The 24,206-nt window shown below is 39.6% G+C and overlaps 2 protein-coding genes across 3 annotated transcripts; both read left to right on the top strand.

Moving 5' to 3' along the window:
* Positions 1 to 1,513: 1,513 nt before the first annotated feature.
* On the top strand, positions 1,514 to 12,153 carry mob3c (MOB kinase activator 3C). Of its 2 annotated transcripts, XM_047374080.1 has the most exons (4): positions 1,546 to 3,076; positions 6,436 to 7,042; positions 8,625 to 8,827; positions 11,822 to 12,153. In XM_047374080.1, exons 2-4 carry the CDS (start codon positions 6,625 to 6,627, stop codon positions 11,849 to 11,851), a joined length of 651 nt encoding a protein of 216 aa, XP_047230036.1. In that variant the 5' UTR covers positions 1,546 to 3,076; positions 6,436 to 6,624; the 3' UTR covers positions 11,852 to 12,153. The 2 variants fall into 2 exon arrangements, with proteins under 2 accessions (XP_047230037.1, XP_047230036.1); XM_047374081.1 differs by lacking the exon at positions 11,822 to 12,153 and having other exon boundaries at positions 1,514 to 3,076; positions 6,436 to 7,038; positions 8,625 to 8,768.
* A 1,910-nt stretch (positions 12,154 to 14,063) lies between these two features.
* mknk1 (MAPK interacting serine/threonine kinase 1) lies at positions 14,064 to 23,473 on the top strand. Its single transcript, XM_047375640.1, has 14 exons — positions 14,064 to 14,161; positions 14,743 to 14,805; positions 15,285 to 15,387; positions 15,499 to 15,597; positions 15,720 to 15,817; positions 15,902 to 15,981; positions 16,075 to 16,148; positions 18,038 to 18,142; positions 18,227 to 18,282; positions 18,380 to 18,475; positions 18,557 to 18,751; positions 19,936 to 20,100; positions 20,188 to 20,231; positions 21,491 to 23,473. The coding sequence occupies exons 2-14, from the start codon at positions 14,752 to 14,754 to the stop codon at positions 21,708 to 21,710; spliced, it is 1,389 nt and encodes a 462-aa protein (XP_047231596.1). The 5' UTR covers positions 14,064 to 14,161; positions 14,743 to 14,751; the 3' UTR covers positions 21,711 to 23,473.
* The last annotated feature ends 733 nt before the right edge of the window (positions 23,474 to 24,206 follow it).

The following is a 24,206-nucleotide window of genomic DNA, read 5'->3' as shown; positions in this document are numbered from 1 at the left end:
TGTCTCCATAACCATTAGATTTATCCACATCCCAACTGACGGTTTAGGACTGATTCAAGAAAAATGCATGATGTAAAGTTTGCCAAAATACACTGGGTCTTTAAATGAAACCACATGCCCTGACTTGATGAGACTAAGACTGGGATTTTTGGCAGCAACTACACCCTGAGGGTTTGATCTGAAACCACGGTTGAATATTTTGAAAAGCACATCATGCATAGTTATGCATAGTGGATGATCTGTGATGCAATGGGTCTATTTCCCTTTAAAAGGCCCTGGAAAAACTTCAGAATGTATGGCATCATGAACTGTTCACAAATACAAGAACACGTTAAATAAACATCTACAGGACTAGAAATAAATCAATAATTTTTATAACATTGTATTATCCAGCACTGATTAATATACTTAAATCAAAAGTTGGATTTTTCTTAAATTTTCAGTGTGCCATTTTGACTTTTTACACATTCAAATTTGCATTATAATCTATAAAATCTGAACTGAAACTATCTGTGTAGTTATGCTGCTATAGGCTTAGGCTGCTGGAGGACATAACGACCACTTTCACCCTCTTCGATACATTCTCACACTACTCTCCAATTTTGCATTGTTTGCTGTTATTTCAGCTTTTAACCTTGTTCTCTCTTTTCTCTTCCTAGAAGCTACACCTGGCCTGACTCTGTGTCTACCTGTGACACCTTTCTGGAGAGGAGAATCGTCTGAGCTTCTGCTGGCAACAACTTAATGCTCACCCTCTACCAATGATCTACATAGCCCTGTCTTTTAGTGTTTAACCCTTTCTCTCTCCTAGACATGGAAATTGACTGAGCTTTTACTGTAACTAATTATATGTGCTCTCTTTCAGACTCTAACCTTGAAAACTGGCTCAGAGTTTATCTGTTCTTTCTTTCTAGGTGAAACGACTAAAGGAGCTACATCTATTAACATTTACTTTTCCTTCCCATAGAAAGGACTCCTGGATCAGTGCTTCATTGTTCTTTTTCTGTCTCTGTTCTGATCTCTCAAACCCCCAGTCGGTCGTGGCAGATGGCCGCTCACACTGTGCCTGGTTCTGCTGGAGGTTTCTTCCTGTTAAAAGGGAGTTTTTCCTCTCCGCTGTCGCTACATGCATGCTCAGTATGAGGGATTGATGCAAAGTCAACGCCAGTGACTGTCCACTGTCTCTACATGCTCATCTGGGAGGAGGGAATGCTGCAAGTCACTGACTGGATGCAATCTGCTGGGTTTCCTTAGATAGAAAAACTTTTTATCCAATTTGAATAAATAACTGAATCAGACTGCACTGTTCAATTGTTAGGATTAATTGGAATGTATGTACCTTACTGTTGTGAAATGCCTTGAGACAACATGTGTTGTGAATTGGCGCTATATAAATAAAACTGAATTGAATTGAAATTGAATAAAAGGGTGTGACTGATAAAATGTGTGTTCAAAGATCAGATTCCAAGAGAGGATTCACTTCAGTGGTGGTTTTTACATGAATGGAGCCCTAGGCAAACCCCTTCCATGTCCTCCTGTCTTCATAGAGTAGAGGTCTCACTGATCATAAACTTTGTTGTAGAAAATCTATAATCACCGAATGGCCGAATAATTCAGAGGCTAGGGTTGACACATGTATATTGTGCTGTGTCCTGAGCCATTTCTTAGAATGTGCACACCAAAAGGGGGCGCCTACTCCCACTGACTGGACATGAACTGTGGCATTTTTTAATGGCCCAAGGCTGCATTAGAAAGGGGAGCACAGGAGCACAAGAACCTCGTGTGATGAGTTGGCAACCCCTGCTTGCTGCGGCTCACCCAAGGGGCATTCATGCAAGAACAGGCGCTGGACAAAATAAGAGACAGCAAACTCTTCATTGGGTAAAATACAGTTTTTTTAAAACGTTCTTTTCCATCATGGTGATCTTCAAGCCATGTCAGCCTGGGCAGAAAGCCATATTTACAATTTCAAAAACCATCATTGCTTGTCGTGATATAAGACCCGACTTCACAAAAGTTTGAGTCTTTAGGCAGCTAAGATGGGCAGAAAATCTCCAGTTTGTCAAAATCGTTAACATGCTAAAAAGCTATTTAGGGAAAAACTTGATAAAGATAAAGAGATCTCCAGCAGAACCAGCTGCCTCTTTCCATGACTTAGCTGGTTGGGGCAACCAAGTTTATTTGAAGGTACCACAATAATCATAAAAACGTATCAATGAAACTCTAGATGTTATCTCATCCCACAGCCTACAAGTATATTTTCATCCCTCCAAAGAGGAGGGCACCCGTTAACAATGACTCCAGACTCAGCTTATTTGACCAGGTCGGGTTTCACTCTAGAAACAGACACCCTCCGTACTTCAATGACACTCCAAGACAGAAGGGAAGACCAACTACCATAAGAATAGGGTGCCTTTGAATGCATGTTCTTGTAAACATCACATTAAATAATGAGCTGTCCTTTCTCTGAGTGCAGTAAATTTCAGCTCAAGCATCTTCACAAGGCAAAGAATTTTAATACTATGTTATTGTGACTTTACAAAAAAAAAAAAACAAGCAGACTGCCAGGCATCCAGAAATGTTTGTGGGATCTCTGCCTCTGTCTTACATGTGGCTCGTCGGAAGGGGTTGTTTTTGTAGGACTTTTACCAGAGGGCTGGGCTTGGGTGAGGTGAGTGGGCAGGCTGCTCGTTTTACAGAATAACAAAAGGAGACAAAAAAAGAAAAGAAAGGGCAGAGTCATGATTTGGAAACCCTACTTCTATTTAAATATATAGGTTCTCTACAAACACACCCACATGTGGACACACACAGAGATAGCAGAGACCAGCAGACAAAGTCAGGATGTGACATCATGCACAGGAAGAGAAACCAAAAAACGTTTTTAAATTCTTTTATGTGTTGTCTGTGCTGCTGAGGAAAGTCAGAGCCCCATCGGACTGCTGGTTGACCATCAGAGAGGAAACGATTCAGAGGAGCCAGGGGGAACAGCTGACTACAGTGGAGTTAAATCCTCCCTGAACCTTCGACAACTTTCCACCCCATTCCAAACTACATGCTGTAGGATTTCAGTGAGGTACAGTGCTGAGAGCTTCATCGATTCTGCTTATTACAGACTCTTATTTATTGTTTGTTACCAAATCTTATCTATATGAGTTGTTTCTCTCTTCTCTGAGAACTTTTACTACTCCGCTGTGTCAGAGGCATACTCCGTTAGGACCAGAAAAACACACATGAGGTGTCTTATTCCCAGAGCATGAGTAGACATGCTTTAGCCTGAGATTGTTGAGACATGTAGAGTGATAAAAATTTACGTCATTTCAACGTACATCCTGTGACCGTCGTGTTTTCAGTTGTTGAGGTGTTTTGAAACTGGATTGATGTGCATTTTGCTTTTGGCTGGAAAAGCGTCTCCCAGACTCGTCAAGCGAAACTCTGGAAATGTGCCTCCCCCTTTTTTTCTTTTATTGGCATATCAGCTGCTGTCCCATGACCACGTATTCACTCTCCCCCTATAGTGAACTGAGAGCAATCCCAGTGTAAATGCTGCTTTATACAGAAAACCAGTAGATGCATCTGTCTTTTCACTGCAAATTATGACTTCACTAAAAGGAGCTACACATGGAAAAAGGTTTCGTATGCAAATGAGTAAAGGTTCCCACATATAAATTTGTAATGTGCATACAAATGATGGTAAAGTGACAAACGTTTCTATTTTTTAAAAGTCACAGTGGCTTCAAGGGGGAAAAAGCAACAGGAAATGGTATCACATGCAGTTTAAAATGGTATTCGGGACTCAAATACGGATATACAGTAGTGTCGTGTTGCAACCTCACTCTTGAATGTGACTGTGTGTCAACTCTGTAGCGACTACATATGCGTTTATAGCTTGAAATTGAAAGGACAGCTATCAAAATAAACACGATGAAATAATCAAAACAACTTACTTCCTTATGACCTTACACTATTTTTTTAATTCTCCAAGGAAGAAACTCTGTTTTCCATTCACAATGCATTTTTTCAGTCTGTTCTCTGCTGTTAATTTATTTACCAAAAGATTTAAGGCTTTGTGTCATGATGCTTCATCTGACGAATGAGATAATTTCACAAAGGACATTTAATCTGAAGGGAGTCACGGTGTGGCATTTATTTTCTCAATTAGGCTTGACTTGACTGGCCTGACCACTGTTCCAGCAAATTGCTGCTATTTTTACTTGTGGGTTTGCAGCAAGCGAACTAAGCAACTAAGCAACCCAGCTCAGAGAAGGCAATAAATGCACAACTTGTTCTCATTTAGAGGTTATTTTTCTGTTTATTGTTAGATGGTTTATGTTTAAAGCATCATAAGTAAGGAATTTGTTAAAGTGCCTGGAAATGTTGTGCATGATTGGGCAGTGGAAATAAAAGGATATATAGGGTTTTCTCAGATTTGTCACAAATAAAAAGCTGAAAAGAAGCATTCTCACAACATGATACTGCCACCTCTATGGAGTAAGAACGCTGTCAAAAACAATGTGTATGTAAAGATGGAAATGTGTGCATATTAGTCCATAGTTGTGCATAAGTAAAATCCAAAAGAGGTATTGTATATTTTCTCTGTAAGAATACTAAATAAAATGTTACAGCTTCAAGAAATTACAAACACAAAGTTCAAGTTACAGTTGTGGTTTATTCTTTATGAATACAATATGCTATAACAGTTTGTGAATAGGATTTCTTTTCTTTGAGAATACGAATTTACATCAGCGACTTGGTGTCACGTGATCTCAGGCTGGTTAGTGGAGCACAGAGTTAGTCGATTCACGTTGATAATTCAGTCTAAAAGGAATATTAGAAACAGAGTGGAGATAAGGGGGAAATCAAGAGTATTATAAATAAAGCATTGTTCTTATTTTTATGAAATACAAAACTAAAACATAGAATACAGTGGGTAGAGTTATACAATTATGTACAGTAGGTGGCAGTATGCAACTCTGAATTTGTTGCGCTCCGCCAGCAGAAGAAGAAGAAGCAGCAGCACTAGCGCCAAGATGATGGACCAAGAGCATATATTAATGATATTAAGACATATATAAACTTTTAAACATTACCTAGCTTTGTACCGTTGTACTGTCATCTTAGCGCTAGTGCTGCTGCTTCTTCTGCTGGCGGTACGCAACAAATTCAGAGGTGCATACCACCACCTACTGTACATAATTGTTTTACTCTACCCACTATATTCTATGTTTCAGTTTTGTATTTCATTAAAATAAGAACAATGCTTTATATAACAATGCTTTATAATATTCTTGATTTCCCCCCTATTTCCCCATTGTTCCTAATATTCCTTTTAATATTCCAATGGGAGACTTTATCTCCCATTGCCTTTTTCCGTCACTAAATCCCGGTGTTATGTCGATTCACGTTTCCCTGATACAGTTTCCCCAGTGTCTCCTCACTATGGAACGCCAACTGGTTCAAAAACACGTGACTTCTGACGCGTTGACAACACGTTAACAACATGTTAACGTGTAAGCTGTCCCACTTTATAGTTGCAAAAAAGTGGGACAGCTTCGCCGAAACAAGTTGTTTGAGCTTTCACGGTGTCCGCAGATCTCCTGCAGCGCAAGCATGGCGAGCTGGTTACAAGCGTTAAACAAGCACGCGCCTTTTTTGGCGCGAAAGCGGCGAGGAGACACTGGGGAAACCGTATCTGATGGGGAAACGCGAATCGACGTGACACCGGCACTACGTTTACTGGCAGTGAGGAGTGTGACAGCGCATGCGCAACGCGAATCGACTAACTATGCTCCACTAACCAGCCTGAGATCACGTGACATCAAGTCGCTGATGTAAATTCGTATTCTCATAGAAAAGAAATCGTATTCACAAACTGTTATAGCAGTTTGTGTTCATAAAGAATAAACCACAACTGTAAACTTGAACTTTGTGTTTGTAATTTCTTGAAGCTGTAACATTTTATTTTGTATTCTTATAGAGAAAATATACAATACCTCTTTTGGATTTTACTTATGCACAACTATTGACTAATATGCACACATTTCCGTCTTTACATACACGTTGTTTTTGACAGTGTTCTTACCCCATAAACCTCCATGTTTCAGTGGGAAGGGAGATGTGCAGTGTTAGCTGTCCACCACACATAACATTTTGCATGTAGACTAAGAAGTGCAGTTTTTGTCGTGCCAGACCAGAAAAAGGTGGTTCTTCAAAGTGTTGTTTAACTTTTACTTTGAACTCTATGAAAACTAGAGAACTTGGACCAAGCTGATTTTGCGAACCTTTGTTTTTTTTATTCCTGTTTGATTAAACTCATTTGTAAACCATGTGGCAGGATTTAGTGGTGTTTCTTTAAACATTTGGACTGACAGTGACAGAACCAGTAGATTGACAGGAAAGAGATCCGTCTAACACATCTGTTGTTGGTCTTCACAGAAAAGTCTCAGCTGGAAACAAGGGCTACCTCCAGTCTTCACATGACAGACAGTAACCCCTGTTGACCTGATTTCAACCAGGCTGCTCCCGCTCATTCCCTCAGGAAACTCAGCTTTTTCAAACTCAAACTTATTCTTCATTGCGGAGACCCAATAATCTTCCCTTATCCCAGGGGAAGCGGCTGAGTCAATGGCGCTGTGTCTCGGACAAGTGTTCAGCAAAGCCAAAACATTCAGGCCAAGGAAGCGTTTCGAGCCCGGCACGCAGCGCTTCGAACTTTATAAGAAGGCCCAGGCCTCGCTCAAGTCAGGCCTGAACCTGAGGAAGGTGGTTCAGTTGCCCGAGGGGGAGAACCTCAACGATTGGATTGCGGTCCACGTGGTTGATTTCTTCAACAGGATCAACTTGATCTATGGCACCGTCAGCGAGTACTGCAGCGAGCGCACGTGCCCCATCATGTCTGGGGGCCTAAAGTACGAGTACAGATGGCAGGATGGTGAAGACTACAAGAAACCCACCAAGCTGCCTGCTATCAAGTACATGAACCTGCTGATGGACTGGATAGAGTCTCTCATCAACAATGAGGACATCTTCCCCACCAGAGTAGGTGTGTGTGAGAACTTGAACAAATGACGGCAATCACAGGTGTTTCTGAGTGCATAACCTAAATAAGCACTGGGCACTTTGTGTAGTGATGCATCAGTGTTTAGTGGGTGGGTACCCTCATTACGCTTTCAAACAAGAGCATAAAGTTCAATATGGGGTTAATTAGAAACTGATATTGGCATTTAGAAGAGACTGGATAACAGTGGCAATATTTTTTCATGACAAGTATAATCACTGTCAAATTAATGAGAGGTTAGAATTCTCTGACAAGGGGTAGTTAAGTAGTTTGCACTCAGATCGAAATGATCCTATTTATAACAACATGGGGCCTTAAAAAGCCTTTTTTTTTATTAGCATGTGAAGATTTAGATAGATTTCCCTTCACTTTGCCCAATGTCCTTATAAATGTTCATGGGCTGCAAATGTACAATCCTTTTATAATTTTATACTAAAAAGCTATGCTAGAGCAAAACTGACAGATAAACATTCAACAAGAGCAGACCAGCATGCTGTGCTACATCCTGGTAGCACAAACAACATGTTAAAGGTAGATGGTCTTACCCAACAACAGATAGCCAGAATAATTTGGTAAGATAACAACGGATAAGACAGTTTTGTTTCTAAATTTTCCAATCATTTCGAACAATCTTACAGTCCCGGTGTTTTCATTGGGTCTTAATAGCTTATTCCTTCATAAAAGGAGCAAATAAAAAAAAATTAGCCCAACTGAGAGAGCAAACAGACTCTCACTCTGTTCCCATTTAACAAGTCCACATAAATTAACACTTAAAATAATACCATCTGGTTGTTTGACATTAAGAGGACACAGTTTATAAATAATAATGGCCTGTTTGTGAGTACGTTTAGGACATAGCAGCTGTTCTCCTGGGCTTGTAAAGTAGAAATAGACACTGTCTAAAAACCATTCAGCTGATAAAAGACTGTTCAAGCTTCAGCTAGAAAACACCACACTAAAGTTAACATCTGATTAGAAGCTGCCAGTTGTGCGGCTAAATCAGCGTAAAAGTCATTTAAAAGCCCTATCAGAAGGCTACAAATCGTATGCTAACTTCAGCTCGTAAGGACACTTGAACCGGCTTGCTAACGTTTTTAAGCTAAACTGTAACTTGCATACCTAAAGTTAGAAGGGTTAGCATTCACCCTCAGCAACTATGTAACACATAATTAGGAAACTCTGAGGAGATAATCTAAAAGTGATTTTTTTACTTACTTTAGATCAGCTGATTGGGTCGCTGGTTTCGGCTGGTTTGATTGACAGAGGTGGGAGGTTGAAAAAGCGGGTTTAGTGTCGGTCTAACTTGCTCTGAATTATTACAGCATTCTTTCACTCTTATTTTTAATACACTGAATATAAACGTGTTAATATAATTAAAAATGAATATATAAATGTTTTATATATCTCATCAATTTATTTTTTTACCTCTTTTAGAGGATCTAAAACCCTAATCAGGGCAGGCCACACCCACTTGCACTATGTTGATTACATATATATATATATATATAAACAAGACATTACTCTTCTAGTAAAAGTCAATTATTTGTTTCCTTCTTCTTTCTTTCAGGTGTACCTTTTCCCAAGAACTTCCAGCAGGTGTGCAAGAAGATTCTGAGCCGTCTTTTCAGGGTGTTTGTGCATGTTTACATCCATCACTTTGACAGCATCTGCTGCATGGGTGCGGAGGCCCACATTAATACCTGTTACAAACACTACTTCTACTTCATCTCAGAGTTCAGTCTCATTGACAACTCTGAACTGGAGCCTTTGGTGAGTTGTAACTTCAACACCACTCTGTTACTTAGGTGGGGTACAAAAAGGAAAGCATACCTATTCCCCACTCACCATACAGGTCCTTCTCAAAGAATTAGCATATTGTTATAAAGTTCATTATTTTCCATAATGTCACGATGAAAATTTAACATTCATATATTTTAGATTCATTGCACACTAACTGAAATATTTCAGGTCTTTTATTGTCTTAATACGGATGATTTTGGCATACAGCTCATGAAAACCCAAAATTCCTATCTCACAAAATTAGCATAGCATTAAAAGGGTCTCAAAACAAGCTATGAACCTAATCATCTGAATCAACGAGTTAACTCTAAACACCTGCAAAAGATTCCTGAGGCCTTTAAAACTCCCAGCCTGGTTCATCACTCAAAACCCCAATCATGGGTAAGACTGCCGACCTGACTGCAGTCCAGAAGGCCACTATTGACCCCCTCAAGCAAGAGGGTAAGACACAGAAATACATTTCTGAACGAATAGGCTGTTCCCAGAGTGCTGTATCAAGGCACCTCAATGGGAAGTCTGTGGGAAGGAAAAAGTGTGGCAGAAAACGCTGCATAACGAGAAGAGGTGACCGGACCCTGAGGAAGATTGTGGAGAAGGGCCGATTCCAGACCATGGGGGACCTGCGGAAGCAGTGGACTGAGTCTGGAGTAGAAACATTCAGAGCCACGATGCACAGGCGTGTGCAGGAAATGGGCTACAGGTGCTGCATTCCCCAGGTCAAGCCACTTTTGAACCAGAAACAGCAGCAGAAGCGCCTGACCTGGGCTACAGAGAAGCAGCACTGGACTGTTGCTCAGTGGTCCAAAGTACTTTTTTCAGATGAAAGCAAATTCTGCATGTCATTCGGAAATCAAGGTGCCAGAGTCTGGAGGAAGACTGGGGAGAAGGAAATGCCAAAATGCAAGAAGTCCAGTGTCAAGTACCCACAGTCAGTGATGGTCTGGGGTGCCGTGTCAGCTGCTGGTGTTGGTCCACTGTGTTTTATCAAGGGCAGGGTCAATGCAGCTAGCTATCAGGAGATTTTGGAGCACTTCATGCTTCCATCTGCTGAAAAGCTTTATGGAGATGAAGATTTCATTTTTCAGCACGACCTTGCACCTGCTCACAGTGCCAAAACCACTGGTAAATGGTTTACTGACCATGGTATCACTGTGCTCAATTGGCCTGCCAACTCTCCTGACCTGAACCCCATAGAGAATCTGTGGGATATTGTGAAGAGAACGTTGAGAGACTCAAGACCCAACACTCTGGATGAGCTAAAGGCCGCTATCGAAGCATCCTGGGCCTCCATAAGACCTCAGCAGTGCCACAGGCTGATTGCCTCCATGCCACGCTGCATTGAAGCAGTCATTTCTGCAAAAGGATTCCCGACCAAGTATTGAGTGCATAACTGTACATGATTATTTGAAGGTTGACGTTTTTTGTATTAAAAACACTTTTCTTTTATTGGTCGGATGAAATATGCTAATTTTGTGAGATAGGAATTTTGGGTTTTCATGAGCTGTATGCCAAAATCATCTGTATTAAGACAATAAAAGACCTGAAATATTTCAGTTAGTTTGCAATGAATCTAAAATATATGAATGTTAAATTTTCATCATTACATTATGGAAAATAATGAACTTTATCACAATATGCTAATATTTTGAGAAGGACCTGTAGACAGGACAGACAGTGCCTTCCACAAGTATTTATACCTCGATGATGTTCCACCTTTTCTTTTTTAATAACAATTTTCTGTTGATTTTAGTGGGATTTTATGTAAAAGACCATTGGAAACTACTAAATAATTGTAAGATGGAACAGAAACCTTTGTTTTTGCAAATAAACTGCTGTGTTAAATCCATCATCCTTAAAATATAAAATGTTTGGCACAACAGAGAAGCAAACAAAAGGGCCGTGGCATCCCTGGAAAAGGTGCAGTGAGAACAACTGTCATGTACTCCACTAATCTGCCATCAATAGAGGAGTGGTAAAAAAAAGATCATTGTTGGAAAAAAGCAGCAGGACGTCCAGTTTGCATTTTGCCACAAGTCACTCTGGGGGGATACTAAGGGATAGACTAAGATGCAATATATTTGACTCATTGCAACTATCATTGCACATTACCCTGACCAAACCATCCTAATGGTAAATCATGGCAGTGCCAGCATCATGATGCGGGAATATTGTTCTTCAGTATTGACACGACAACTGGTCAGAGGTAATATGAAGATGAATAATGCTTGTATTAGCTCGAAACATTGTGATAACATGGCCCAGTGGAAATCCAGACTTCGATACAATTCAGAATCTTTGGCAGGTACGTTCAATTCAACAGAGCTGGAGCTAATTTTCAAAAGAGGGTGTCAGTTTGTGGGTGCAATGTTAGAAAAATATAAAAAGGGTTAAGGGGTATAAATACTTTTGCAAGGCACTTTGACATATGAGCTGTATTTTCCCCATGACAAAAAGTTTCCATTCAGTTATTGATGGCAAAGGACTTCATGTTAATTTCCTGCCCTTAGCTTTCCAGCTCCAAAAGAACCTTTTTAACTGCTTTGAAGTAGTTGGTTGGAAACAACCTGCCAACTCTTTGCAGTCATGTAATGACTACAATCTGTAAATTGTTGTATTTTTTTCCTCTATCACATCTGAGCAATTGGAGAACAGTGTTCTCTTTGCCAGTGAAAGGTTTCAATTATAATTGTTATGAGCTGTGGAACTTTCTGCAAAAAAAGAAGAAAAATAATGATGAGACAATTATGTCAGCATTGGCAGAGAAAAGAAATCTCCAGTTCTGTTGTTTTATATCATTACTTTTTTACTTCCTCTTTATTGGTATTGAAGGAACAAAAGCAGGAATACTCATACCCAGAAATCAGTTTCATTTTGACACTCTTTGGTTTATTGTCCTCGATCTCTTTGGAAACACTGAATATTTGAAGTGTTAACGTGCCTTGTTTTTTTTTTGTTTTTTTGCAGAGAGAGATGACAGAGAGGATATGTATTTGATGAAAACCACATGGACAAAGGAGTTTACATTATGATGTTATCTGAGCCCCAGGAGAGAACACCATCTGTAAAACATTTCAAACATTGGACAGTTTCATGGATTATACAATGTGCCGTTGGAGGTCAATTGACCTTCCACTTTCCTTTGGATGGTGGTGCTGCATCTTCACAGACAGTACATTTTTGTGGTGCTATATCTTTATACTTGTCAAAACCCTACTTTTTTCATGCATTTAAATACATGTTTTATGTGTTGTGCTTATATAATCTTGTCTTGCTTATAAATGTTTTTATTAAACTTATCACTGAGCATTTTTTTTAATCATTACAAAATAAAAGCACAGAATGCCACTGCAGGTTGCATGCCAATCACAAACAAAGCTTTCAGGTTAGAACATAGAAAAACAAAATATAGATTGATTTATCATAAGAGAAGAAGAATGCTTTCACATCAGGAAATAAAGTTCTCAAGACATAAAAGTTCTCTCCTTAAAGGTACATAGGGACAAAATCAAAACATTATGTTAATTTAATTAATTTTATGTATATAACAGCAAGTCAAAGCAAATGTAGTCTCAAGCACTTTGCAATACAATCATACAGACAGATTCCAAGTCAATTGCATACAATCCAAATTGATCCCACTTACCAAACAATAATACAGTCAAATTCGGCTCACATTTCAAATTTTTTATGGATACCCAGCCGATAGCGTCGAGTCACTGACTTACAGTAATTACTCCTCATGAACGAGCATGTAGAGACAGTGGACAGTCGCTTGCATTGTGCTACTGATTTTGCAGCAATCCCTTATACTGACAATGGAAAGGAAAATTCCCCTTTAACAGGAAGAAACCTTCTGCAGAACCCGGCTCAGTGTGAACGGCCATCTGCCACGACCGACTGGGGGTTTGAGGCTATAGGATGAAAGAGAGCACATACAGCAAAATCTCAGCCAATTGCTTTGTTTAGGAGAAAGAGATGGTTAAGCATTTTATCAGCTGTTGTGGTAATTGTTGTTTTTCTATTTTAAATGAAATAATATGTACATTTCTTGTTTTCAATTATTGCATGAATACCCTGTAAATGGGGTATTTAAACTCAAGGTTAATAAAATCTCATACCGGCTCATGCCTTAATCTGAACAGTCATGGCAATAAAGGAAAAAAGGCAAAGCTTTATAAGTTCAGGTACTCCATACATCACCCTATATTGCTGAATTTATTTTTAGGTCCTTCTTTTATAATTACAAAAAGATCCAACCATCTTAAAGTTAATGATTCTTTAACCTTCTTTAAAAATACATAAAATTTTGGATTAGGAGACATTGCCATGTCTCTTTCTTGCTTTTTTTCATTTTCTGTAGACAGATAGTAATGACCAAAAGTCTCCTAATGCCATGAATAAATAAAACATAAAATTATTAAAAATTTAAAATAACAAACAATCTAGTAATTGTATAATAAATGAAAGCATAAAAAGAACACACACACACACATATATATATATATATATATATATATATATATATACCTTCAGTGTTTCCATGTAAAGATATAATAAAATATTTCAAGAAATGTTAGAGGTGTACTCACACTTTTGTGAAATACATGAACAAATATAAACACAATACACTTCATATTCACAGATAAAAACACATGGACGATAATTTAGAAAGTGCACTTTTGGATTTCTGACATTGTGTAGCTGTGTCAGAGCTCGTCTTGGGTCAGATTTGGAGAGTCGAGGAGTTGGACGACCCTCAGACAAAGGTTGTCCTCCCCATTTGTGACCTATGTCCTGAGGGGAGCCACTGATTTCACGATCTGCTGAACACATAAGGCTGTAATATCAATTGAACTATTTATTTATTTAGTGAATTCTGACACTTCTGGTCCTCCATAAGAAGATACAAAATAGATAGGACATTATTCAGCCTAGATTTTAAAACCAGTAATGATTATGATAACCACATACGAATGTCTTGAAACATTCTTCCACTTTGTGCTGACCTGTCAGCCCTCTGAAAAGGGTGTGTGACCCTGCGTAAATAAATTCTCTCGTCACGCACAAGAATTCCCCTCTACGTGGAGTGAGGCGTGGAGCCAGTCACGTATCCTCACGTAACGTAGACTGTCTCATTCTGCACCAATGGAAAAACAGGAAAACCGAAAGGGGCGGTTTATGTGTTTTCCCGCCCTGCGCGTCACTGGCTGTCTGAGTGATGGATTTCAGCTAGCGATGGGAGCTTACATCAGCTGGCAGCAGCGGAGGCTTTGACAGGAAGGATTTGGGTGCTCTGGAGTCCAGGTTGGAGTGTTTTAATTTTTATTTTATTGCATTTGTAGCATAATTTGAGCTCTCTCGCGTTAGCTGCTTGATACGGACAAGCAACTAGGAATGAATCGCTAGAACAAGTTAGCCTAGCTAGTTAGCCAGCTATAGCCCCAGCTGGCTAACTAGCCGTGGATAAAGACAAAACATGGGATGGTTTTCACGAACAGAACTGTTCTGGACCTTTGGTGGACAATATTATACTTGTTAGGTAACCGGGTTGTTACTGGTGAAAATTCCAACCGTGATTTATTAATAAAAAGAAATAAGGTTTACTTTAAACAAAGCTGAAACCGGTAAATGTTTTAAAATGTTTATTTTACAGAACATCTGGGGCTGATCAGCCTTACACGGAATGCATCCAAACTGAAAATATGTGACAAAGACACACAGGAATTTCTGTTGAAGCTAAATACATCTGTACCTAGGTGATTTATTGTCATAGCTCAGATTCTTTCAACTAGCTCCCTCATTCCTTACAGCACTAGCTTGTTATTACATATTACAAGCAGGCCTCGGCACTGAGTTTCTGACTGAGTATGTTTGTAATCATTCAGTTGGCAGATATGGTGAGGCACAGCATGATGTCAGAGCTGCAAACCATCCAGCATCCTCTCCAGGTTTGATCTGCTCTTCTCTTTTACTATACGTGTTTCAGGATGTTGAGCTGACTGAAAGTTGTCCTCACACAAACTAGGTTTATCTGATCTGAAAAAAAAAAGGAAGTTCAACCATACGTCATGAGTCTTTCTCTCTGAAAGATTGTCTGAATATTTGCAGTTGTGTCCAGGGTTGAGATAAAACATGTAATGGTGTTACTTCAATTTTTATCATCTGTTACAGGAAAAAAAAAATAAAAGACTGAGTTTTAATGGTTAGGAAGCAGCTGTAAATTTGTTTTGGATATGTGTGCAAGTTTTTGCAGAAGTAAACGGTTCTCCATTCCATCACCATGAAACAATCGAGCCTGAGTGGAAATAATATTAATTGTTTTTCCTGCATTTTCAGCTGGTTACCACCTGAACTCTCTGGCTGCTCTCGCTTTTTCCCTTCTCTCCCTCCCTGCCCGTCCTGTGCGGCTTTCTTCTCTCTGTTACAGGGTGTCCCTCTGGCTGAGGGCCAAGTAGGACAAAACTTTGCGAGAATTCAGAACAATGGGAATATCATAGAAGAACCGCACGCTCCCTCGCAAGGTCCAACAGGTACGCACCACTTCTGATACTTGTAGCAACTCTGTGCATATCTGAATGCTAGAACACCCTTTCAAATATAGTATGTTCAATTTGCACCTGCATTGTTCTGTGCTGCTGCAGAGATTGAGAAAAGTCAGCCTGTGAACCTCCCAGATTTTGCCAAAAGGAGAAAGAAGAAAAGGACTAGAGCGACAGACAGCTTCACAGGCACCTTTAATGGTAAAAAAGCTAAAATTATTGTGGAACACTTTTGATATTTGTTAAGCACAGACAATGCTGCCTTAATTGCTTGATGCTTGATAAACATCAGCAGAAGTTTCATGCCCTACTTTCTTACACAGATCTTTACAAACTTACGGATGAGGTACTTGGTCAGGGGGCATACGCTAAAGTTCAAGGTTGTGTGAGTCTGCAAAATGGGCAGGAGTTTGCTGTGAAAGTGAGTAATGTTTTTTGTTGTATCATCAAAACAATTTGTTTTTATTTGCACAACTAGACGTGTTTTCTATGATGTTTTTCACAGCTCATAGAAAAGGCTGCAGGCCACAGCCGCAACAGAGTATTTAGAGAGGTTGAGACTCTGTATCAGTGTCAAGGAAACAAGTGAGTGCATGAAGTCTGTTCACGGTATCATTTAAAAATACATTCAAATGAAAGTGAAATTGTTTCTAATCGGCTCTAAATATTTCTGTTCAGAAACATATTGGAGCTGATCCAGTTCTTTGAAGATAGCTCGTACTTTTATCTGGTGTTTGAAAAGCTGCGTGGAGGTAAGTATCAGGTATTAACACTGCAATCTGCACAAATTCACTTTTACATTGTTACCGGTGTCTCCATATACACAGCTTTGCAAAGATATTCACCCCCCTTGAACCTTTTCCCATTACCACTACAAGATCCAATGTATTTTGTTAGAATTTTATGTGTTGAACCAACATAAAGTGGAAGAAATATCTTTTCTCTCTCAAAATCCCAAATAAAAATCAAAAAAGTTTGGCATCCAATATATTCAGCGCCCCACCCCATCTCCGGGTCATAATTATGTACAACCACCTTTCGCTACAATTAGAACTGTAAGTGTTTAATAGCATGTCTCTACTAGTTTTGCAGAAACAGAAATGTTGCCTATTCTTTGTAAAATAGTCGAAGCTCAGTTAGATTGGATGGAGAGCATATATCAACATTAGTGTTCAAGCCTTGCCACAAATTTTGAATTGAATATAGGTTTGGGCTTTGGCTAGGTTATTATAACACACGATATGCTTAGATCTAAACTAATCTGCTACAGTTCTGGCCGCATGTCCAGGGGCGTTCCTCCTGCAGGACAGGAAACCCCCAGTTCAGCTTTTATTTCAAATCTTTTGCAGCCTCTAAGGTTGTATTCACACCAGGAACGTCCTTTGGTCCGCTTGTTTGGTCCGGACCAAAAGCGAACTTTATTTTTTTCATTTGGTGCGGTTTGTTTTCACATTGTACTTTTTGCAAGTGAACTATTACTTGTAAACAAAGCCACGCGGGTGACGATCATTGTTCCCATTGGACAGAAATGATGGGGGCGGGACAGAGCACAGACCCGGAAATTGAGGAAAACAGCTGTAGACGTGCTGCGTGCAGCATCTCTGTTCTGCATATTTATGCCGTTATTAAAGCTGCAATATTAATGTGAGGCTGAAGAGCAGCTCATTCAACACAGATTTTGAGACGTTCCATTTATAATTCTGGAACCCCGTTGGAGAATGCGTGCTGAACACCAACATTGTCTACGTGCCTTGTCCCATAACAAGCCAGTAGCGTTGCTAAGCAACACACAGCCTATCAGGTATAATTACCTTACAACACACACCTTTGCTACCGGCTACAATGGGTTTTTATGTCCAAAGAGAGGTACGCTTTTTGTAGTTGGTTCGGATCGGGGCCGGTTTGTATTCAGACCATAAGCGAACCGCACCAGAGTCCGTTTGGAAGCGGACCGAGACCACCTCAAAAAGTGGGTCTCTGTCCGGTTGTTTGGTCCAGACCAGGGTTCGCTTGAGTGTATTCACACCTGCACAAAAGGTCCGGACCAAGCGGAGAAACGCACTCTGGTCCGTTTAAAGCGGACCAAAAGTGGCAAGTGTGAAGACACCCTAGCAGGTTTTCTTACACGATACACTTGCGTTTAGCTCCACCCGGGGAGGGGTGCATTTTTAGATGCTTCTTTGATTAATGCTCTCGTTACCCAGCCTGGTGGTTTATGTGCATGATGTTCTCATGCCATTTTCTTATGATGGATTGCTCTGTGTGACCTCAAAGCTCAGGATATGGTTTTATAACCTGCTTTAAATGTCTCCACAACATTCGCTCTGACCTGTCTGCTGTGTTCCTTGGTCTTCCTGATGCAGTTTGTTCTCTAATGTTCTCGAACAAACCTCTGTGGCCTTCAGAGAACAGATGGATTTATATTGAGAAAAAAGTGAGCTTATGTAGACTATAGTTTGTGTATTATTTAGGGTAAAGATGGGTCCATGTAAAAGGGTGCCACTCATTTCATTTTTTTACTTTGTAAAACAGTTTAACAAACTGTGAATCCTTTTTAAAACGGTAAAAATTCAAACGAGTGTGAATTCATTTGCAAGGCATTGTAAACAGAGATGCATGTAATCCTCGTCTCTTCCCGCAGGCTCCATTCTTACACACATCCAGAACCGAAAGCACTTTAATGAACTGGAGGCCAGTAAGGTAGTCAGGGACATTGCCCAAGCTTTGGACTTTCTTCACACAAAGGGTATATTTATTTCCAAACAGCTAATATTCCAAAGTCTAACATGAAGAAGATAGGATGTTGTTTTTCACATGTGGTTTTTCTCAGGCATTGCCCATAGAGACCTGAAGCTGGAAAACATCCTCTGTGAATACACTGACCGAGTAAGTGACGTATTAAGCTTTAAGAAAGACGGTTATCTTTGTTGATGTTTCTTATGACTGTTATAAAGGTGCACTTCCCCTTTCTGTTTTCTCTCAGGTGTCGCCGGTAAAAATCTGCGACTTTGATCTGGGAAGTGGAGTAAAGCTCAGCAGTGCCTGTACCCCCATAACCACTCCAGAGCTTACCACACCGGTATAGGCCCATAACATTTCATTCAAACCTCTTATTTACGCTGATGTGACTTTTTTACATGTTAACTTTTCACCCTCTTAGTGTGGCTCAGCAGAGTACATGGCTCCAGAAGTAGTAGAGGCATTCACCGATGAGACCTCCTTCTATGACAAGCGCTGTGACCTTTGGAGCCTTGGGGTCATCCTGTACATCCTGCTGAGTGGAAGCCCCCCCTTCACAGGTCACTGTGGCACTGACTGCGGGTGGGACCGAGGAGAAGCATGCAGAGCGTGCCAGGTAGGCTCTCCTATTAGTTTCTGTGTTTTCTAATGTCCGACTCGTAACTCAGTCCATGCATAGATTGAGCTTTACCATTACAGCTCCATACAAGGAAGACAAAGTAATGCTCAAATAAATCTGCCTGTTTCAGCTGGTGACATCTGTGATATGAGGACTTTATAAAAGAGCAGGAAGCAGAAAGGGCCTCATTTTTAGAGGTTTTCCTTTAAAAAAGGACCAAGATCCTAACCTTATAGCGGGAGCTACAATGATATGTTTTAGGTCATAGCATATTCATGTGTGAGAATGGCCCAGTCAAAGCCCAGCACTAAAACCAATCTGCTGAAATACTTAAAAACTAGGAATGAATGGGGATAGAAGTTTTGAGAACAATGTATCACACTACACCCCATATAATGCATTACAGTTCGTGATTACAAAGTGACAAAATGTTAAAAAGATGTAGAAATACTTTTACAGGGCTGTATCTTTAACTTAGTGTTTGGTAAATACTGTCTAATCACAAGGTTAGGATTTGGCTGCTGGAAGAATTTGAGTTCGTTAGAGGAGCCTTTTCATTAAATCCACACTGCGTCTTTTCTAAACTACTTTTTCTAGTGTGCATTATGCACATCACCTTAAATGGCAGCAGAACATTATATTTAAGGCATTAAGGTGTCGACCAGATTCATTTAACAGCAGATTACCACTTCTCAGCTGCGGTATAATCTCCAAAAATCAGATACAATTTTGTAACAGTTGCTGATTGCGTATGATACAAAAATAAAATGGTAGCTATAAATTGGGAAATCGGTGCCCTTGTTAATGAGGTAAAATCCTCAGCTTCAGTTGTATCAGTAAAGTAGATTTTATGGGTATTATTATTTCTCAGATGAGAAATAAAACCACCAAAACAAAGTCATCAAGTCTGATTAGCTAGTTGAAAGCAGCCTTTGTTTGGCATCATGTGTCCACAGGTAATATCATCCTTATTTAATTCACACTTAAGAGATGTTTGCCCATGCAGGTGTGTACCTAGAGGGTGTTGGAACGTTTACAAATTATTAATAGGGTGGGATTAGCTAATAACATCTGCTCTTGAATACAGAATGCTACCAGATTGGTGTTTATGTTTGGAAGCAATAGTGCTAAGACACATTTTTGACTTGTTTTTAAAAGTAAAGAAATATCGTTTTCCTCAGAGTTTCCTGTTTGAGAGCATCCAGGAGGGCAAGTATGAGTTTCCAGACAAGGACTGGGCACACATCACAAAAGAAGCCAAGGATCTCATATCCAAGCTGCTGGTCCGGGACTCCACCCTGCGCCTCAGTGCTGCTCAGGTCCTACAGCATCCTTGGGTACAGGGGGTCAGTATCATTTATTTATTCTGAAATAAAGCACATGTGTTATTGTGTTTGATCATGTGATTAAATTGTTCTGATCTTTTTATACAGAATGCACCAGAGAGAGGTCTTCCAACTCCTCGTGTTCTTCAGAGGTTTGCCTTTCAAGTTGTTACTTCTTTACGATGCTTTGAAACAAAACCAACATATTTTACGCATTGAAAAGGAAAACAAAATGACGGGGATATTGAAAAATCTTGTTCAGATTAGGGATTCGTTGTAAAAATATGGGCAGATATCCGATATTAAGATTGCTGTTATGGTCAGTAACCAATATTTACTAATATTATACACTGCTCAAAAAAATAAAAAGTACATTTTTTAATCGGAGTATAATATTAAGTCAGTTAAACTTGGGGAATATTGATCTGGTCAGTTAAGAAGTTGAGGGGGTTGCTAATCAGTGTCAGGTGTTTTGGTGTAAAGGGGCAACAATGAGACGACCCCAAAAACAGGGATGGTTTTGCAGGCGAAGACCACAGACATTTTTTCTCTCCTCATTTTCTGACTGCTTTTCAATAGATTTGGATTTGACCATGGTCAGTGTCACTCATTGTTAGAGCCTTCGCTGGTGAAGTGGGTTGTGGGTTCCTCCTGGTGCGTGATAATGCCCGGCCTCACGTGGCAAGAGTACGCAGGCAGTTCCTGAAGGAATTGATATCATTGACTGGCCTCCATGCTCCTGACCCGAGTCCAATAGACAATCTCTGGGACATCATATTTAGGTCCGTACGACGCCATCAGGTCGCACCTCAGACTGTCCAGGATCTCAGTGATGCCCTTGTCAGAATCTGGGAGGAGTTTCAACAGGACACCATCTGTCATCTCATGAGGAGCACGCTCCAATGTTGTCAGGCATGCACACAAGCACGTGGGGAGCCAATATGAATTGCTGCATTGACGTGTCAGCAATTGGACTAGCCTGCCACATCCGTTTCATTTTGCTGGGACTTCGGATCAAGTCGTCTGTGGGTTGCTAATATTCATTTTCATCAAATGATGTGGCATCTTTTTGTTGCCAACACATTACCCATTCTATATCAGTATGAATATCTAGCATTATTTTTTCCCCCAATTGGGATCCAGAAATGGATCACAAACTGCAACATGATGGAAATAAACATTGGTTATTAATTATGGCCCAGCCTTACTTATGGGGCCAATACTGATATGTTAAAAATGACGAACACCTGCCCATACCGTTGTTAATATAGATGAATTGTGCATCCTTACTTCAGATTGTCGAGATGGTTGTCAAACATTGGAATATGAGCATTTATCTAAATACTATTGGGTCAGTTAGATGGGTGGTGTGGAGGACATTAGTAATTAAAAATGGGTCTTCTCATTTTAGGAACAGCAGCACCAAAGACCTGACCCAGTTTGCAGCTGAAGCCATCGCCTTTAACCGGCAGCTCTCCCAGCATGACGAGCAGCAGGAGGACTCTGGGGCCATCGTCTGCTCCATGAGGCTGTCTCCTCCTTCCAACTCCAGACTGGCCCGCAGACGGGCGGAGTCCAATGCTATGCGCAGCGGGGACTTCTCTCCTGTATCTGATGACCTAGCAGCCTGAAAGACCAGCACGACCTCCCTCCCTGTTATCTTTTCTGACTGATTTCAGATTCTACCAGCTCCTTTTCTCTGTTTTTTTTGTTTTTTTTTTGGCACAGGGAGTCTTACAGGACTCCCCACCTGGTATTAGAGGCCACTGAACTCTTTCTGGTGTTGAAGCTGTTCTCCGTGGCCCGTGGTCTTATGATGAACACCAGAGGAATGGCTTTCTAACTCTACACCTTTTTAGGCACCTAGGTTTTAACCAGCCTCATGTGAGATCAGATTTAGCTTTTAAAAAGTATTTCTTAACCTTCACAGATTTATTTAGGGATAATTATCAACCAAAACAAACGTTTAAAATTGTCAGCAGGAAATATTCTAGTATTTATCATTAATGAAACAGCATTTCAGAGCTGCAATTTTTTTACTGTTCTAAAGCCAATTCATTTTGTTTTTGCAGATTTTATTTCACCTGTTTTTCAACTGTGAGTTAGTGAGTATTTCATTTTAAAAGCTGCTGGAAAGGGATGAATTATTTGCATTTTAAAGCCCGCATGTGGATGTGATTGGATGTTCATGGGACTTTGTATTTATCTTTGAAGGATAGAAATGGATGATTCTTTGAAGAAACTTGACCTTTTATTCATATTACCTGATAAAGTTATTATATGTTATTGCAAAAATGGGAAAGTTAGGATCTTTTAACTGCAACACAAGCTACCTGTAGCACTGACGTACTTTAAAATAAACTCAGAGATACGTTATAATTATTAAGTTGAAATTTAAAGTCAGATTAATTAGATATATATTTACAGCTTTTTTTTCATTCTTCATAGTCAAATTTAATTACATTTTAGTAATATTTGTTGGTGTTAATGCTGTCTGAATTTTTTTAAACTGTTACCTTTTGAAACGTTTATTGTTTTAACTCAAGATACAAAGTCAAAACTATGGATATAGCCTAACTCTTTGTTTTCAATACATCTTAATTAGACCTTATTTCATAAACAACCTTTAAACTTATATTGTGACTTTAGATCTCACATTAAAAAACTCTAGTTTTAAAATTAGTTATGATTGGTTTTCTTAAATATATGCTCTGTGACATCTTTCTTTAAAGTTGTAGGAATGGGCTTCTATGGCATAAGGAGAGCATCTTAACGTAGGCAAAGCATTTATTTGACTCTTCAACATGAATTTGGGATCTATTGTATTTTTATTTTTTATTGGATGACAAAAAAAAACCCCAGTTAGCTTTTTTTTTTGCTCCTATATCAAAACACCACAACAAAAAATAATCTGAGATTAGTTTTTTTTTCTTTCTTTTTTTAGCTGTATAGTGTTTATGGAGTGTTTTAGTCTTGATGATTTGAGCTGTGGTTCTTGTTTTTAAAGTTGTAGTTATGACACTCAAAGGGATTTATTTTCATGTTATGTTTGATAGTCAGAAATTAGTTTATAAAGTAATTGAAGGGATTTATTTTTATTGGTGGTTTTGTGAACATAACAAAAGGAATAGAGCGAGCTAAGGTTTGTCTGTTGAATCCATTATTTTTACTTTATTTTGTTTTCAGTTCGTGGGCCTCTGGATTGCTGTGTCCAGCTGAACTTGTTGAACCCCTTAATGCACCCAAAAAAAAGTTGTGTTTTTGCTGTCAATCAAATTTGAAATTAATCAGAGATTATTCATTTGAATATTGCACCTGTAATTAGTGTTAATTTAGGTGTGCCAATTTGTGACACTACACACTTAAGGAATAAAACAATTTTTTTCAATCTCAACATGTTTTATTAATGCTGCCTTTGGACAAACAAGAGTTAGGATTTGTGTTGAAAGGTATGTTTTTGAACATGCACTGTTTTTTCATCAGAGTAAGGATGGTACGATGTTTCTGTTCGGCATGCGGAAGTGCCGGTGTTATGGCGGAGTCTACGAAGTTCACAGGGTGCCTCTTGGAGTTACCGAAGTTTACCGTGATTCAACTCGTTTTGCTGATTAACAGCAACTGTTCTTGTGTGGCTGGTTGTGAAATAAGGTACGTCATATCAAATTTAATAGGCAGCCTACAGTTTGTAGATAAATTTGTAGATTTGTTTGTTTTTGATCGTCATCAACTGTTGTGTTATTTCAGATCTACACTTTACAAGGCTTACAGCGGTGAGCTCCCACACCTGGCAACCCTCAATCCTGGACCAGCTTATGCTGGAATGAAAGCAGAATCTCTTCTCCTCATCTGCACTATGAACATCTCCGCTTGTGGACTCCATCTTTGTGAAGGTGCAAGTTGGCAGTGTACTGTCCTATCAACAACCACCACCTCCATCTGACTGTGTTGTCATACATGAAGATGCACCCCCATTCCTGAGTGTGCCTCTAGAAGGTTACCATTTCAACCCATCTGAATATTAACTTGTGCCAACACACCAAGAAAAGCTACACCTGACCTATCTGTGACCTTGTCACAATCACACCGTATTGAGAAGGCAACAAGATGCCAAAGTGCTACACTTGAGT

The sequence above is a fragment of the Girardinichthys multiradiatus genome, chromosome 9 (genome assembly GCF_021462225.1).
Source record: "Girardinichthys multiradiatus isolate DD_20200921_A chromosome 9, DD_fGirMul_XY1, whole genome shotgun sequence".
NCBI lineage: Eukaryota > Metazoa > Chordata > Actinopteri > Cyprinodontiformes > Goodeidae > Girardinichthys > Girardinichthys multiradiatus.
Note: the sequence above shows the minus strand (reverse complement) of the source record. Positions and strands in the feature narration are given on the sequence as shown.

Bases quoted from the DNA above. Each gene is read 5' to 3' on its own strand.
- mob3c (XM_047374080.1), top strand. From the start codon at position 6,625: ATGGCGCTGTGTCTCGGACAAGTGTTCAGCAAAGCCAAAACATTCAGG. The intron at 7,043-8,624 runs GTGTGTGTGAGA...TCTTTCTTTCAG, and splicing joins CATCTTCCCCACCAGAGTAG to GTGTACCTTTTCCCAAGAAC. The intron at 8,828-11,821 runs GTGAGTTGTAAC...GTTTTTTTGCAG, and splicing joins ACTCTGAACTGGAGCCTTTG to AGAGAGATGACAGAGAGGAT.
- mknk1 (XM_047375640.1), top strand. From the start codon at position 14,752: ATGGTGAGGCACAGCATGATGTCAGAGCTGCAAACCATCCAGCATCCT. The intron at 15,598-15,719 runs GTAAAAAAGCTA...TTTCTTACACAG, and splicing joins CTTCACAGGCACCTTTAATG to ATCTTTACAAACTTACGGAT. The intron at 18,752-19,935 runs GTAGGCTCTCCT...CGTTTTCCTCAG, and splicing joins AAGCATGCAGAGCGTGCCAG to AGTTTCCTGTTTGAGAGCAT.